At 39.0% G+C, this 18,592-nt stretch overlaps 1 protein-coding gene across 12 annotated transcripts in view; it reads left to right on the forward strand.

Moving 5' to 3' along the window:
- Window positions 1-18,592, forward strand: part of LOC136825629 (uncharacterized) — a 690,903-nt gene that overhangs the window by 603,964 nt on the left and 68,347 nt on the right. For 11 of the 12 annotated variants that reach the window (XM_067082226.1, XM_067082225.1, XM_067082227.1 and 8 more), the window contains one exon: window positions 2,600-2,710. In XM_067082226.1, coding sequence (XP_066938327.1) covers window positions 2,600-2,710 — 111 coding nt within the window. Of the gene's footprint in view, window positions 1-1,984; window positions 2,066-2,599; window positions 2,711-18,592 lie in introns of those variants that run through there. The other variant, XM_067082236.1, reaches the window with a different exon arrangement.

Below are 18,592 nucleotides of genomic sequence, written 5' to 3' on the forward strand. Positions count from 1 at the left end.
TCTAAGATAATCATGATGGCTTTAAGACGTAATTCGTTACTGTACCGATTACCAACGGTGATTGCATTGAAAAATATAGTTATTAGTTATTAAGGGTGTTTTAATTTTTGGTCATAAAGGTTATTAATTTTCATGTAATAACTGTTGGTGTCCTTAAATGTTAGATGACTTAGCTTGCTTCTAAAGTATGGGTTCACCTTACTCGACGAAGTAAATTTAGTTCAGGATGATTTTAACAAGTGAGTTTGTGTGTGTTTGTATGTATGTATGTATGTATGTATGTATGTATGTATGTATGTATGTATATATATATATATATATATATATATATATATATATATATATATATATATATATATATATATATATATATATATATATATATATATATAAAGAATGAATGGCTGTTTTCAGTCCTCCCTCATCTCTATGTCTTGAAGTAGTACTAGAAAAGTAGAAAATTTGAATAAGCAGGCAGATATAAATAAAATGATATTAATAAATTAAACGAAGAATATCACGGCCATCAAACCAAAGGCGATATTCTTATTTTAGGAGAGTCCATCTCCCTACTTTTCCTCCCTCCCTCCTTCTCCCTGACCCCCTTTCCCCCACCCTTTGTCGCTAATCCCTCCAAGTATGTGTTTCATTCCCAAGTGTGTGTAGCCAACAGACCCCCAAGGCATCTTTTGCCCGATGGGCACATACCCACCTGGTCTTTCCCTCAGGAGGGACTTTGGGAATGGAAGGCCAAAAATGAACTTAAAACAGGTGACAGGAAACTCTTCGATAACCATCCGTCTCGTGCTAACTAATACAGAGAAAGACTATGTGTTTATTTTGTTCTGCAAGTGAGTTATGTGTGGTATTCCATTTTGTTCGGCCCAGACATCAAGGTTGTGGTCCGGTTCTCGTATGTGGAAAATGCCGCTTCGTTATTCGAGTAAGCAGTGCACGACGTTCATTTTTGTCCTTTCTAGACGCCTAAGAAATTCTCTGCAATTCTTAGCTAACTGTTGGTTTGTTATTATTCACGATGATGATGTGTCAGTACGTCAGAGAGACGTTATTGGGAGACTGTAAGCGTAGCAGTCCACTGACTTTGTTGTATCTGCGTTCTCTCATCTTGAAGTCTTCAGCTCATATATATATATATATATATATATATATATATATATATATATATATATATATATATATATATATATATATATATATATATATATCTGGTTAAACTAAGATATACTTAACGTGTGTGTGTGTGGGTGGGTGATAAATCATCATAGAGTTACCCGTAATCTTAAAAAGTCGGATGAACGGAACGGTGCATTTCGAATCGGACAACTTCCAGGGATTCTTACTATGTAGCTTTCTCGACTGATTGATAGATACCTGGCTCACTAACTCGCCGCTAAAGAAATGGACCCTTCTCAGCAGAGAGGATGTTGTGAGGATACAATCATTTGTGGAAGGATTAGCGTTGAATGGGAAACGGATTCCTCGATTTATTGTTCATTCCCAGCCTTCCCACACCGTCGGAGGATTATAGGCCTATCACTTAAACCACGGAAACCAGTGGTTTAGCCTCCGTCCCGTCTTCGCGTAGGTTACAAGCACTCTTTGTGATTCCGAAGGGCTGTAGGGAATGCCATTTTCTGTGCTTGTGCAAAAGAGACATTAGAAAATAATGAATATCGAAAAAGTTAATTGATTCAAAAGGAGGAAGTGGATTTTGAAGAAAACGAAATGAGAGAGAGAGAGAGAGAGAGAGAGAGAGAGAGAGAGAGAGAGAGAGAGAGAGAGAGAGAGCGAGCGCTGAATTCCTAAATAATGACATCGCCTGTGACTTATTATCCAAAGCACTCGGCGTATAAAGGGAACGAGTACGATTGAGTGGTAACGGAATCTGCTTAAAAAGAAGAAGTAGAAAAAAAAAGAGGACTGGATTGGGTTGCAAGGGAGACTAAACAAGAAAAATTCTAGGAACGGGTCATTACAAATGACGTCACAGTCCGTTCGCTGGTTCTTTGTGCCTTCCGCAACTGAAGCAAGTACTGAGACTAGCGTAAGTAGTTCGTTAACCTCGTGGTATTTGTTTGTTTATTGATGTATTTTCATGTTTTCTAGTCATACGTGTTATACATTAGAGTTTAACTTCAAATGTTGCTTTTTTAATGTAGAAGTGTTCCCCCTTGGACTGTTCTGACTGTAGTTACTGTTGAGTTGTATCCACTTTCAACTTCATCGTCATGTGATTGACATGTATTATACTCTCTCTTTCAGTTGCTTGCAAAAGAATAACGCACTTTTAGCAGGCAGTGTGTTATTTTTACAGTGAATTGTTGGTATATACTGCATGTAGGTCGTTTCAAAATAACTCGCTTCTTTAAGCATTCCTTTGTGTAGCGGCTTAATGTTGTACAGTACATTGGCGTGTCGTATTTTTCATCGGTGCATAACAGTGATAAACCATATTTTACACTGCACGTTCCTCCGAACATTCCATTGCCTTTCATATTTGTCCATGTCACCTCGCTCATGCATTGAATCACTCATTTGTTTACTGCAGGTCCACTAAAGCCACTTTGGTGCATTTCAGGTGGAGAGGCTGTCCGACTACGAGAAGCACTTCGCCTCCCTTCTGGTCGACACTCACCCTGACCACCCAGACCGTCACCACTTGAGCCACCATCATGACAGACTCACACAGGTGAGGCATTGTTATTACTGTTGTTATTATTATCATTATATTGCTTTTGTGCTCCGCTAGAGTTGTTCTTCGTGTGCCTGTGTGTGTGTGCGCGCGGCGCTGGGAAGGTTGCGCCAGGGTTGCAGGAATGTCGTCTCAAACATTCCCTGTTGAAATGTGGAGTTGTGTTGCTTTCAGAATGTCCTCTTTTTTACTTTTTCTTTTTAGTTGATCCGCCTAATTTTCTTCTGTTTTAGATGTCAGTCTTTGCTCCTCTCTCTCTCTCTCTCTCTCTCTCTCTCTCTCTCTCTCTCTCTCTCTCTCTCTCTCTCTGAAAGTGTCTGTGTACACTTATGAAATATGTTTAAATGCATGAACTTGTGTGTGGATGTTTTCATAGTAAATGTAGCTTGTATTTTAACCTTCTAAGGGTTCTACAGTCTGTACAAGATTTACTCAGAGAGGAGTGGATGTTTTTATAGTAAATGTAGCTTGTATTTTAACCTTCTAAGGGTTCTACAGTCTGTACAAGATTTACTCTGAGAGGGGAGTTTTTGTTTCCATCAAATTCCTTTGAAGTTGCATATGAATACCCTGATGGAAGGGAGATATCTGGCCATTTTCTTAACCTTTGTCACAAATACATTAACTTTAAGGCTAAGTGGGAAAAATATTAGCAACAAAACCTTTAGAAAGTCAGTATTTATAATTGTGTTATTAATGTCTAATTTGAAAGTAATCTCTGAATGTCACCCTTGTGACATTGGGAGTGGCAACGTCCTTGTATATTTTAATGTAGTCCATGTTGAAATGTGATTATAGAAAACGGTGTGTAGTCTCGGCGATAGCTCAGTTTGAAAAGTTACCCACAGATGGCAGCGCCTGTCTTGTTTTGGCAGAAAATGCTTTGTTCATCTTTAAGGTCTTAAAGAAAATGTAATCCGGGAATAATTTGGGGGGAACTTGGAAAATCGTCGTTGCCCGAGTAATAAGTCATTTATTGCATCCATTTTATGAATTTGTCTAAAATGAACGAGTAATCGGGAAGCATGTTCATAGGACATTGGTAAGGTTTACCATAATTATTTCTGTTTTGTAAAGAACTATTTAAATTAAACTGTTATGCAAATTTAAGAGGAAATTGGGTAAAAAAAAAAATTTTCTACTGAAGTAAAAACTTTCAGTTTACTTATTAAAACTGTTGTTCCATGACCACCATTGTTTTATTACAAATTGCAACAGCCAAATTAAGTAAAGTGACTACAATGATCATTATTGTCAGTATTATTGTGGTTGTTGATGTATGATACTGAAGGCTTCTTAATTATGCAGTGCTCACTGAATCTGGGTTCTGCATGCCAGGTACTTCCTGTCTGTAAAGTAAGAAGCAGGAGGTAATTGCAAAGACGGTGTTATAGTATCTTATAGATGAACTTCCGTTTCAGTCATTTCATTAGTGATGTGGCAGTGGCTTACGGGCACGTTGTTTTATTTATTTATTGATTATATACTTATGTGTGCTATCTTATTTATTTTTCTGTTCAGAATTTTTTTTATCTCATATTCATTGAATTTTCAATAATTGCTCTCTCTCACTCTTGTGTCCAGGTTCAGTCACCCTTCATAAATCATATATATTATATACAGTATATATATATATATATATATATATATATATATAATATATATATATGTATATATATAAAGACAAAGTCCACGAAGGAAAGAGAAACGCTGGAGTGTTGCGAGGCCTTTCGACTGTCGTCCTGTACTTAGCAGCACTCCAGTGTTTCTCTTTCATTCGTGGATCTTGTCTTTATTTATATATTCATCACGTTCCATATTTTCGTGATTCAGTTATATACATACACACACACACACACACACACACACACACATATATATATATATATATATATATATATATATATATATATATATATATATATATATCACCCAGTTCTGATACTCTGAGTCCTTATGATCTGCATGTTTCTTGAATATTTATGAAGTGCGTTTTTGTACGCAACAAATTGTTCAGGGTTAGTACGGAAGCATAGCAGTATACTAGCAAGAGCAACGTCAATATGTTCGTCCTTTTAAAGCACTCGTTGAAGATCGGGCTAGCAGGCGGTCGCGAGTGGTATGCATACTGATAAGTAAGATTTCTGGTCCGTGTTATAACTGTCAAAGTGTTCATTTTTTTTTTCCTTGTAGACAAAAGGTGGACCGAGAGTTTGTTGAGGCGTACAAACCTTCAAAAGAGCGTTTGTTTGTTTGTTTGCGTCGAAGTTCCCCAAACTTTTACGTTCTAATGGATTTTGGCTTTATTTCTCCATTGCTGTTGTGACTGTTATTGTTATTGTAGTTTGAGAACTCATTTTTGGTGTGTGTGTGATATCCTCACAGAAATTTATAAAGGCAAAGACTGTCGGTGAAGTTGAAGGGAGGTGAAGCTGGAAGAACTGTCAAGATGTACAGATAGGGACTGAGCACAGAGTAACTGTATTATGGGCAGAGACCTAACATACAGAACACCTCTTAGAAGAAGCAGCAGTAGTGACGGTCTCTGCCATTGCTACTGTGCTACTGCTACTCGTCCCTTTCTTGACTAGTAGGGCTTCTTCGTCTTCGACTTCTTCCGGTTCATGGAGGCCGAGGCGCCGGGGGAAGGGGAAGAGTTGATGTCACTGTTACTAATCTTAGGCTTTGCATTGACGTGAGTTGTTTTGCTTGTGCCTTTGCCCCTTATCGTCCCGCTGTTGGGGGTCAGCCGTGGCGTTCTTGGTGTGTTTCTCGACAGTAGTTGTATTGGCCTTTATTCAGTCGCTCTTCACTGTCTCTGGGTCCTCTTTTCATCACCCACTTTTCTTTGCTTATTTTCTCTTGTTGTACTTTGTCAGTTTGCGTTTTGTATAATGTAGATTTGGGTTTTAAGGATTTTTAAGGACGTGATTAATGTCTGTGCCTTTAATTTTGTTATGCTTCTCACCCCTGTTCGTTCTTCCCTGCGCAGAACAGCTTTGATTTCATGTGTCCACCTATGCACAGGATTTATAGACAGCGTCGCGCCTGTAAAACCTGTGTCCTTTTTGCATGTGGGATTCTGGTTTAGGTATCTGTCGATACAAGTTGTATTTAAAAACCCAATACATATAGTTAATCAGGCGTGAAAATCCATATTTTTAAGTAAATTTAAAATAATATTTGCCTTAAGAACAGAGAAAACTTCGGTCATTGGAAATCCAAGGTAAAATCTTCCCAAGATGTCAGTCAGTTTTGTTTTTCTTCCTTGCCTCCATTTGGGGTGGGGGTGCAGGGTTGGGGGTTGTAATTCCCTGTTTTGTTTGTTTAAGATCGATTGATAATTAAGGGATGAAGGGCAAATCTCTGGAGCTCACGACAGGGGGTACTGTTTCAGCTCATATGGTTCCAGGTAGGTAGGTAGGTAGGTCAGTTGTGCCTTGAGGTGCGTTCAGGAAGATGTGGCGTAGCTGGAAATCGCTGACTTGGATCAGGCAGAATGAATCAGGGTGATGTCTTGATTTTTATATCCATGGCATTTGTATCATGAATAACAAATGTTCCCAGAGTTATTGTACCTTTTCTTAATTAAAAACCAAAGTTTTCTCTCTCAGTCAGTGGTGTCTTCAAATTTCTTCACAGAACATACATTATATCACTGAGAGCTGTTTTCTGCGGGTTTTGTGGTATTCGAGCGAACGCAGCCTTCGTGCTGATGAAGTCCCCACCCCTAAAGGTAATTAGCAAAGCTTTCCCCCTGCGATCTAGGACAATAACACAGGTGGGAAGAGGTTCCTCGAAATGGGTATTTGGAGACTGTCCCGGGTACAGTGAGTTTCACCCCATTCTTTTGTTCTCCTAATGATTCCCCCGGGCTTCCAGCATCCTCCTCGTTTTTCCTTTTTTTTTTCTTTTCCAAGAGCTCGAGGTCAATCTACGTTTGCCTTAATTTTTAAATTGGAGCGGCCACGTTTTGTATGAACAACAACAACAATAATAATAATAATAATAATAATAATAATAATAATAATAATAATAATAATAATATATGAAGGGAGTAGACCCTCTTTTAAACAGGTCTTATTAAAAAAGGATGGCTGTATTATGCGAATTTATCTTGTATAGTGTCTTTTCTATCTTCCTTATGATTCGCTTTTCAGGCTCAGCGACGTTAGTCAGCAACTGGCCGATATTCATGTTGGAAAAGGATAGTGTGCGGAATATGGGAAGTCTTTTATTAAAATATCCAGTCAGAAATCGTTCGTCTGGATTCAGGTTCTGTTTTAGGTACAGCGCAGGAGTAGTGGGGTGGACGAAGGCTGAACTCCGCAGCATAGACCAGAAAACTAGGAAACGCATGACAATACACAGAGTACTACACCCAAAAGCAAATACTGACAGACTATACATAGCACGAAAGGAAGGGGGTGGGAGAGGGCTACATCGAGACCAGAGCACTGGGGCAGTATTTGAAAACCATAGGAAGGTCTGATAAAAGTAGACGAAGACCCAGAAATATACAGAGACAGGAGAATGAAAAACAGTACAGAGGAATGGCACAACAAACCAATGCACGGACAGTACATGAGACAGACTAAAGAACTGGCCAGCGATGAAACTTGGCAGTGGCTACAGAGGGGAGAACTCAAGAAGGAAACAGAAGGAATGCTAACAGCGGCACAAGATCAGGCCCTAAGAACCAGATATGTTCAAAGAACAATAGATGGAAATTAAATCTCACCCATACGCAGGAAGTGCAGTATGAAAGACGAGACCATAAACCACATGTCAAGCGAATGTCCGGCGCTTGCACAGAACCAGTACACAAAGAGGCATGATTCAGTAGCAAAAGCCCTCCACTGGAGCCTGTACAAGAAACACCAGCTAGCTTGCAGTAATAAGTGGTACGAACACCAGCCTGAGGGAGTGATAGAAAACGAACAGGCAAAGATTCTCTGGGACTGTGGTATCAGAACAGAGACTGATACCTGCCAATAGACCAGACGCGACGTTGACTGACAAAATCAAGAAAAAAAGTGTCACTCATTGATGTCGCAGTACCATGGTACACCAGAGTAGATGAGAAAGAAAGAAAGAAAGAAAGAAAGAAAGAAAGAGAAAAAATTGATAAGTATCAAGACCTGAAAATCGAAATAAGAGGATATGGGATCTGCCAGTGGAAATTGTACCCATAATCATGGGAACACTAGGCACGATCCCAAGATCCCTGAAAAGGAACCTGGAAAAGCTAGATGCCGAAGTAGCTCCAGGACTCATGCAAAAGAGTGTGCTACTAGAAACAGCTCACATAGTGAGAAAAGTGATGGACTCCTAAGGAGGCAGGATGAAACCCGGAACCCCACACAATAAAAAAAAAAAAAAAAACAGTCGAATATGATGACTGTCTAGAAAAAAAAATTACCTCCCTTTGGGATCAAATCCAGAGCAATTTATTAAAATTTGAGTGTACTACTAACAATTATTATTATTATTATTAATTATTATTATTATTATTATTATTATTATTATTATTATTATTATTATTATTATTATTTCTCGTCGGTAAGAAAATAATTTTACTCCTAATCTTAAAAGCAGTATGACGAACTCACAGCCTGAGAGAGAGAGAGAGAGAGAGAGAGAGAGAGAGAGAGAGAGAGAGAGAGAGAGAGAGAGAGAGAGAGAGAGAGGCGTGATGTAGTGTATGGCGTGTAGGAGGGAATTTTAATTGGGTGTTCTTATCGTCCTGAACGGGTTCTGGAGACTAGCAACTGGGTTCTCTGGTTACTGTTATAATACTTCGTTGCCATGTCCGAAAGAGGGCGGTCAGTGGAATTTTGGGTTTTTTCTCATTTTGTCGGGAGATTTTTGTCGTTGATCATTTGATTAAATTTTTTTCGTATTAGATATCAATTCACAATGCCGTTTCTATTATCCAGTTTATATTTACGAACTTGGGTTGTTTTGAATATTGCTGGTTAAGTCAGGAATCTGCACAGTAAATTTTATAACATTATGGTGTTTATTGTTAAGATGATATGAGAACAGTGTTTTCGTAAGAGGCATTACTAGCCCCAAACATCAACACACTAACAAACATACAATGAATATGTGTATATTTATTCATAGATCATACAGTCGGCAATAAGTTGTCGCTTATTATTATTATTATTATTATTATTATTATTATTATTATTATTATTATTATTATTATGTCCTAATTTTAAGACACAAGGAATTGTGAGGGTCAAGTAGAGCATTTTAGCAATCCTTCCCAGGAGATCGAATTGCCCTAGAAAATATAAGTGGAATGTCATTGAAGAAACCCTTCAGGTAGAGACAAGGGTGTTGACTCTCATTACGGGTCAAGTCTGTGAATTTTGATTTTCAGTAGATATATAGAAAGAGATGGGTGGGGATTTTGCGTGAGTAGGAATAGTTGAGGTAACACCTTGTATCCGACTTGTGCTAGACACTCAGATATATGTTTATATATTTCTCCATTTCTCAATATCCTATGCTTCTTACTTTGTTAGATTTTTTAATCGTAAGAAATAAAACTTACTAAACTACGCATGAGAAACGATGGAAAACTGCCATACAACCGCACCAAACACGATGCCATGACATGTTCTGGGTAATGACAGTGATGACGACGACGCAGGTGGATGTAGTCATCGTGGCGGAAGAGAATGTCCCTTGCATTGACGAGCAATAGTCGACGACCCCACTGCACCGAAGAGATTACGAGAGAGAGTTGTAGCTTTCAATGCCAGTATTCTCGCCGAGAAGATTGACAGATCGTTCGAACGAAAATGTCAACGAGAACAGCGAAGATTTTTGTTTTTCGTCTTACGCAGTTTTCGTTTAATTCTCACTGTTGATTTCAGTGGTCCTTGTCTATCGTCTATCTCACTCTCCGCGTAGCACCTTTCGCCCTCCTCATCTGGCTATTCTGCCTCGTACTGTTGATGTGTGTGTGTCCATGGCAATCTAAGCTTATCTGCTTCTTCATTCGCCTTCCCCCGGACGTCTTACTCAATCGTTTAATCTTTTCCACTCCGTCTACACGAATTGGACTTCTTTCCAACTTACCTTTTCTCTACTTTTCGTTTCTCTTCCTCTCTCTCCGTACCTCTTCCCCGTTCTCCTTCCATATCTTCACATGATATCCGTTGTCACATTACTGCCGTTTTTCTGGTGGAGAGATAAATGCATGGAGTCAGCGAAGGTCAGGATGCTTAGGAATTGGGAGAGGAAACTACCCAGTAATTGCTTTAAGTGCAGCATGGGAAGGAAACGTCATGTGTGGATAATTTCATTATCTTTTTTTATCGGATTCTTTTCTTATGATTCTGATTGATTAGGACGCTTCCTGTTCCTAGGTTCCTTGACAGCCGTCGTTTAAAGAGAAGCCTTCTTGGAGTGGTTTCTTGTTGTGTTAAAACCTGTGGTGAATGTTACTCCATAAGGCGTTTGATTCGTTGATTACTTGTTCTTATCTGGTTATCGTTTAATTATATACATACATACATACACACACACAATCATATATATATATATATATATATATATATATATATATATATATATATATATATATATTATATATATGTGTGTGTGTGTGTCACTGTGTGTGTGTGCGCGCGCGCGCTCCTCTGTGTATTTGTATTTTCTTATCTAAATCTGGTTCAGTTGTAAGAATGTAGGAGTTTGGCAGCCTATGTTTAACAGTATTGTTTTTCTGTTAATTCTTTATAATATTTCATCCGAAACATTAAATTATGTCACCTTTAATGAGGTGCACTTGGAAATAAACGGTGATCTTATGGTACAGTCAGTCGTAGTCAGTGATTTCTAATTGAGTAAAAATGATTGTAGTGATGTAAAGGTTAGTTTAATCACATTACTGGGAGACCTGTGTCATATCAGCAAATTTTTTAAATTTCCGCAACCCGTAAAGATTTGGACAAATAAAATAAGACTAGTTAACGACGATACTGTGTCAAAGATTTGATTTCCAATGAAAGCCGACTGCTTCGGTTAACAATGTCGCAAGATAAGACTCGCCTTCGGGCCGAGATAATGTTGCATGCGCAATGTTGCTTCGTAGAGTGAGCGTGAGAGAGTGGCACGGGGAATTGGGGATGGGGGGAAGGAGGGCGGATTGAGGGATTGGTTTTGTGCCGCGCAGATCAAACAGTGGTTACCTTGAAGGACGATGTTCGTGACTGATAAGCCGTGTTCGCCCTTTATATTGGGGGTGGAATTGAGAGGGAGGCAAGAAGGAAGAGAAGGAAGGAAGTTGAGGCGAGTGGTAGGGGCGGGGCGGGGGCGAGGGGGCAGGAAGAAGGGTTTCAGCAGGTGGAATATTGGCAGAGGGGAAATCAAGTTGACTGAGAGGGGGAGCGGTTGTTTTGTGGGTGTAAAAAAAAGAGGCGGGGGGGGGGAAGCGGGTTGAGGGATGACGTTGGAGAATAAATTAAAGGTTTGGGAGCAAGACGAAGGTTCACAGGAAAGGTCGGGTGGACTCGATTTTGTGACATAACGTAAGGAGTGCGCATTGAGCGTTGGGCCGCGGGAGCGATGCAGCACACGTTGATCGAGGTTTCCGGATTAATTAAGTATTTAAAACAGCATCTTGAAATATATGTTCCTAATCCTTTTTAAGTAAGGCTAAAGTATCAACCGCTGTAATCAGCAGTGATTCTTTTTTTTTAACCTGGAATATATTTTAAATTCCAGTAAATTTTCATGGAAAGCCGGAAAATAGAACACATCATTTTACTTGTTACAGGTAGCATACTGTCTATGCAGTATTGCAGACGTCCAATGCAATCAGAATACAAAACAAAGTTTAATAGTGTTTCCCAGTGTCATGGGAAAAAAATCCCTCGCAAAATTCACCTGTACTACAAGAGGTCATTCTCCCCCGCCCCCCTCTCCATGACTAGGTCCTAAGCAATATCTCCCTCCTGAAATGATAAACTGATTACACGCAGGTGTATCGGTTAATGGGTGATAAAGGGAAGAATAAAAGGGAAGGAGCTGTATTGAGCGTTGCGGCTGACTAAAGTAACGCTATCACGGAGTGACTCATTTGTGTGTTAGCTTTACTAATCTTCAATGTTGTTGCAGGTGAAGTGGGCGGTGGTATGTGGAGGGGCATTGATTGCTAAGTAAGCAAAGACTTCTGAATGAGGTTAATGCATGGGGGCTTGTAATTGTGGGTGGAGATTGCTGTCGAGAGTTTGATTTGATGTTAGGGTTGTGACGCGATGGTTCGGACCTGAATTGTACTTCATGATAAATTTTGCAACATTCGATATTATCTTTTTACGTCTTGGAATGATTTTTTTACTTGGCTCTTTCATTTCTTTGTCTCTATAATCTTTTCTTTTTTAGATGAGCCATTCTTATATTGCCAGTGCTGGACTTTTAAAGTTCTGTCACACTATGGAAATGAAACTAAAACTATTTTTTTGTTGGCCCCTATACTATATATATTTTGTCAAAAATTATTCACATAGCAATACTTATGTCTCGCGTTTGTTCTGCTTATATTTAATTAATAGCAGAACTGGCCTTGAAATACTGCTTGTATATGAAAAACGTTCTGATTCATATTTGTAAAAAATTTTTTAGTATACATGGTTGACATAGAATTTCAATCGAATTATTCAATTACACAGGTGCGTGTGTCAGGCAAAGGTTGCTTGTTTGCTTGCATTTATGGAAGGCGACCAATTTAAGTGTCGGGGAATCTATTTTTTTTTTTTTTTTTTTTTTTTTTTTACAAAAACATAGTCTCTGTTTCATAATCAGTAGTTTAGTAGTTTTATCGTTTATTGCTCTCCCAAATGTAGTTTCCATTTCATATTAGATTGTGTGATAGTTTTGTCGCTTATTACTATTCCAAATGTTATCTTTCGCAACTGTTCACTTTGATGCCTGGTCGCACTGAACAATAGTATTTAATGTCAGACATGACGACTATGAAAAGGAATATCGGATGGAGATTATCATTTGAAATAACGAAAACTTAATAACTATGAATTTGACTGGATCTTCATTAATCCCACCCTATGTTTGTTCAAAACTGCAAGCACTGCCTTTGCTCGCGTGTTTACCCTTGTCGGAGAGAAGTAATTTCCCAGCCTGGCCTTGAGTCCCACCAACGCCCTGTGCCACACCAGAAGAAATTGTCTTATTGTAAAATGTTCGGACATTTCGTGTAGGCTAGCCAATGAAGGACCCCTTCGTTGTAGATCGCGTCTGGACTTTTTAAACCAAGCTGACTCATTAGAAATTTTACTTGGCGGGATGTGTATTGTCGAAGAGGGTTGATACCTGAACATCAGTTTAGGGAGACGTTTGATGCGGGAAATGACATATCACAGATCGATGCATCTAAAGCGTTCGGGAAAGATGTTCGTTTCTTGGTGGCGAGGGGGGGTTTGGTGTAGAAGTTTTGACGAGAAAACCACAAATTTGTAATATCTGGATACAGTGACATTTTCGTTTTGGTAATCATTACCTTCACCAGTGAATTTGGGAGAGGGCAGCTTTTTTCTTGTTATAACAATCTCATTAGCATAAGTTATACACGACCCTACAGGACAAAGGCAGGTTCTCTGGCCTGCAGAGATGATGAAAGTAAGATTGATGAATGAGTATAACGATAATGAAGATACTAGCACTGAAATGTTTGTGCGAATAATATTGGCTTTGTGGTATTCGGAAGGACGCGTTTTGTCTACCTCACAAGAGACAGCGTTGGTGAAGCTCAGTAGCAGCTGCGTGTTTTCTCAGCAGCGAGGATGGAGAGGGTGTGCCCCCAACCTTCACTTCCTTATTGACCTATTGATTCGGATCTTACAAACACCTGCTACTAATTTAGAGACTTTGCGGCGGGAAGGGACCCCCTTCAGGGATAAAGACCGTGGAACTCGAGGGCTTGGAAACGGCGAAGTAGAATAAGTAGAATAAAAGTAAAAGCCAGGTGACGTTTCATGTTTAATAGATTAGTATTGTATTTCAGATTGACAGCATTCTGTGCGGAGGTCAGTATAATACGAGCGTGTTTAAATGACCATACCCAATTTACCTCATTAAATACGAGTTTAAATTGCTTTCTGTCGAGCGCTGTATGCTGCAATCATGACCGTGGCTGCAACCATGTAAGACACATGGCCAGTACAGGTTCAGCTGTCTATGGAAATCAATAGCGAAAATAAAAAAAAAAGAGTTAATGATGAGACTCATGTCACAAGGCGTTGGTGAGTCACGTGTTGGTTCGAGGCTAAAGAAAAGAGTATCCTGGCTGACTAATAACTCTCTCTCTCTCTCTCTCTCTCTCTCTCTCTCTCTCTCTCTCTCTCTCTCCCTCAACCTTCCTTATCTGTTACGCCCCTCCAAAAAAGGGGAGGGCGAGAGAAGCAGGAGGTGGAGGAAATGGAAGTGCATTGTTGTGTTTCTAGCGAAGATGATTAGCGGAGGTTTTAGACTGAAATGAGTAATAATAGCTAGCAGTGCCTGTTTTTCACCCGTTCTTTGTCCCTTTTAAGTTACGCACACACCCCCCTGCATAAACGCACACGTACAAATGTTCACGTAGAGGTAAGAAGCCGTGATACCAAATTTGAAATGCTGTGTTTCGTATGTATTATTTAGTCATTTCGTGGAATTGGTCTCATTATTTTCCAAGGTATAAAACTGGCAACTGTTTGGACAGATTATCTCCATACAAGAAGTCCCAAAATCGATGTTCCTCCGTACGTCAGTGAAGCCTTTGCCGTGCCGTTGGTCGTTACATTAGCCAAATTACGCTCACAACTTTTGGGTTGGCCGGCATATGGATGGGTGATCACCAAGAAAGCACAGATTCCGTCGATACGTAAGCTTGCCTGGGACTAGCAGCTCCCTTCACAAGGTGACTTGATTCTCTCTCTCTCTCTCTCTCTCTCTCTCTCTCTCTCTCTCTCTCTCTCTCTCTAGATTCTTAATTCAATGCTTGGGTCAAGAGAGGCACACATTCGTCCCCCTTCGTCCATCTCGAGAATCGAACAAGAGTCCAGTTGTGCTCTACCACGTTACAAGGCCTCAGAGAGAGAGAGAGAGAGAGAGAGAGAGAGAGAGCAATCAACTAATCTGCGTAAATTTATGGATGTATCCCAGTGTACTTTGTATGAAGATGATATTTAATATTTTCCGTGGCACAAGTTTGCAATATGGTTGGATTGCGCATATAGACTATCCATGTATTGAAACTGACAACAAGCTTTCAGTAGCTCATATCACATTGCAGGGAGGAAAACCATACTTAATTCAAGAAGAGTTCTGTGGCGAAGACTCACGCCCGATCAAGCGTAAAATGAAACACGGGGCGTGGGGGTAGCTGAATAGAAAATGAATTGCGTGAGGACAGCTTCATGAATTATTTGTAGGTGTATACGATTACTTCTCTCTCATATATATATATATATATATATATATATATATATATATATATATATATATATATATATATATATATATATATATATATATATATTTATAAATTTCTGACACACGTCGGTTCGAACCCAGGTCTTTCAGGTGGAAGGCAAGGGCGCTATCCACTAGGCCATACAAGGTCAGAAATTTATTTCTGTTCCACACGTGATTGTGTGTTGATTATTTTATATATATATATATATATATATATATATATATATATATATATATATATATAATCACACACACGGGAAATATTCTTGTGATCGGTTGAAAAGGTCAGTATTTAAATTCCCAAAGTATTTTCCGGAATAAAAGCAAGTCATAAAGAACTTCATATTTAGGAGAGCAGGGGACAGGACGAGAAAGAGAAAGATGGCCTCCGGTGACCGCTAGTCGTGATTGGGTCCAGATTACAGGACCAAAGAGAGAGAGAGAGAGAGAGAGAGAGAGAGAGAGAGAGAGAGAGAGAGACCTTGACCACCTGTGCCGTGGGCGATGAAGAGAGATAAAAGAGAGTAAGAATGTAATGGAGAGTAAATGTAGTCGACGAATAATCAAGCATTGTAGTCGTGCTCGACGCCGGAGCGATTCTGTAGCGAAGTCGACACGAAATGTCACTTTCACTTCGAATGGGCTTCTTCATGACGAGCAGAAGTTGCTTCCAAGATTTTTAGGGTCACCTTCCCAGTTATAACTTGTGTTTTCCCAATCATATATCGAGTTCTTGCACACTTTTTCTTTTTCTTTTTATCTTAACGGGATGTTTTCCGAGGAAGTTCATTTTCAACAGAACAGTTCGGTGTTTCATCGTTTAAATGAAGGTAATGGCTGAAGGTATATTTGGTATTTTGGTTGGTAACTCTCGACATTTCCTTGAGGGAAGTGCCGGTTAAAAGGTGACCATGCAATGATGCGTGAAAGAAGATTTATGCAATGGAAACTTTGAAATGTTTGCGCCCAGGCTGTAGGTACATTAAATGGGATTTGTTAAATACAAAAAGAAGTCGCGTTGTTTTGGCATTTCCATTAAAAAATCTAAACATGGGAAACAAAAGTTGCAAACTATTATTTTTATATTTTCCAGTTGCTGTATTGAAGCTGTACTGCATTAAGTGTAGCTAAAATCACGAGGACATTAGGCGATAATTTGCCGACGAAATGATGTATTTGGGGGCATGATGTATCATATATATATATATATATATATATATATATATATATATATATATATATATATATATATATATATATATATATATATATATATATATATATATATATATATATATATATATATATATATATATATATATATATATATATATATGTGTGTGTGTGTGTGTGTGTGTGTGTGTGTGTGTGTGTGTGTATCACGCTGTTATTCCCGTGATAGAGTTTTTATATATATATATATATACTGTATGTATATATATACACATATATACTAGCTGACCAACCCAGCGCTGCCCACGATAACTCTGGAATGACAACCAATAAAAATTTTCTCTCTCTCTCTCTCTCTCTCTCTCTCTCTCTCTCTCTCTCTCTCTCTCTCTCTCTCTCTCTCTCTTCTCTCTCACACACACACTTATATACATACATCTGTATAAAGTATATACATATATATATGTATGTGTATTTATATATATATATATATATATATATATATATATATATATATATATATATATATATATATATATATATATATGCACTTATATATTGCGTGGGTGTGTAAGTATAGCAACAATAACGGGGAACGTATGAAACTTGTGGTGAGTAATATTCTTAATAGTACCTGTTAGCAGGTTGCTCCCCCTCAGACTTGACGGGAACAGAAACTTATTAAAGGGGAGTTGACAAGAAGGTAACGAAAACCACGCAATGTTTATTTCTATACAGGAGTTCACCCGCCTGACCTTAAACTTGATCGTCCTCTGAGATATTCCCTTTGGTAATTCTTCCGTTGGTCATCAAACCACTTTTGTCCATGCAATTTAGACGATGTAATGTGAAATGAGGCCGTTCTCTCTCTCTCTCTCTCTCTCTCTCTCTCTCTCTCTCTCTCTCTCTCTCTCTCTCTCTCTCCAATTTATGCCCTCATACGAAGCCGCAGTTCCAGTCACGCATATTAAACAGTGACGTAAATTGAATTATAATGAAATCTCTAACAATGCGTTTAAACACATTCAGTATTTTTGTAAAATAATTTTGAAGTCAGTCGATGGTACTCATCGTTTTAACATTTCTGCTGGAGGGAGGGGGGGAGGAGGAGGGGAAGGGAGGGGGCAATAGATCTGCTGTCGGTGTATGAGGGTCTCACCAACCCCTCCCCATAGTGAGACCCAGAGACTTCTCATGGCATCATCTTTTAATACCCTCCTCTTGCATTTCATCATCTTGTAATGTGTCTGGGAAGCGTCAGGATTTCGAGTCTGCTGACAGGAGACCACGACACAAACACACACACAGACACAAACACACAAACTTTCCTCAAGGCCCTGAGTCATGTCTAGCTCTCTCCATTTAAGGGTTTGTAAACAATGGCCGTCCAGCAAGGAGGTGGGCGGGCGAACGTGGGTGGACGTAGGTCGAAATAGCCGGCCTCTTCACATTTGAGTGGTTCCTCGTGCTCTTTTTGAATTCGAGTCAGTCTTGCAGGAGAGTTAGCTGTGTTTCATGATAAGTAAGAAGCATACTACATGCTGGTGGCATCAGAATTTAAGCTTGATCTTTTTTTTCTCTCTCTCTCTAGGATATGATTTCCTTGACAAAGCGTCACTTTTATGAAACGGTTCCAGCGCGGTTACCTCGATGACACGCGCAAAAACAAGGTGTTTTGATCAGAGGGTAAATGAATGGGAATTGAAGCGGCTGAAGCAAGCTTCTAGAGAGAAGTAGAGTAACATACAAAGTATAGAGAGCAGAAGGGTCATTCATGTTTAATAAATGATTGCAGTGATATTTTAAAACATTATTTACAAAGGTTACATAGTTCATGTAAGTTTCGGAGTTATAAATGAATATTTCTACAATGAATGTCTATATTGTACGCAAAAAGACTTACTTGTGTCTTCTATCAATATATTTAGAAAATTCCTTGGAATTAGAGCTAAAGTCCAACTCTCGTGAACTTGTTCACTCATTAGCCTAAAATGAAAGCAGATATGTAAATGACGTATTAGAGTTAACATTAAAATTACAAATTGGTCTGCAGAGTAAGTGACGAGGGATACATTTATAGTGCATTCATGAAGGACGTCTTTGACAATTGTCTTTGCCCTATACACGTTTTTTTTTCTTTTTTTTTTTTTTGTCTCATCTTTAGCTAAAGAACTGTAGTGTAAGCATGTCACTTGGTCGGGCTCCTTACAAGAGGCT

This window comes from Macrobrachium rosenbergii, chromosome 39 (genome assembly GCF_040412425.1).
Source record: "Macrobrachium rosenbergii isolate ZJJX-2024 chromosome 39, ASM4041242v1, whole genome shotgun sequence".
NCBI lineage: Eukaryota > Metazoa > Arthropoda > Malacostraca > Decapoda > Palaemonidae > Macrobrachium > Macrobrachium rosenbergii.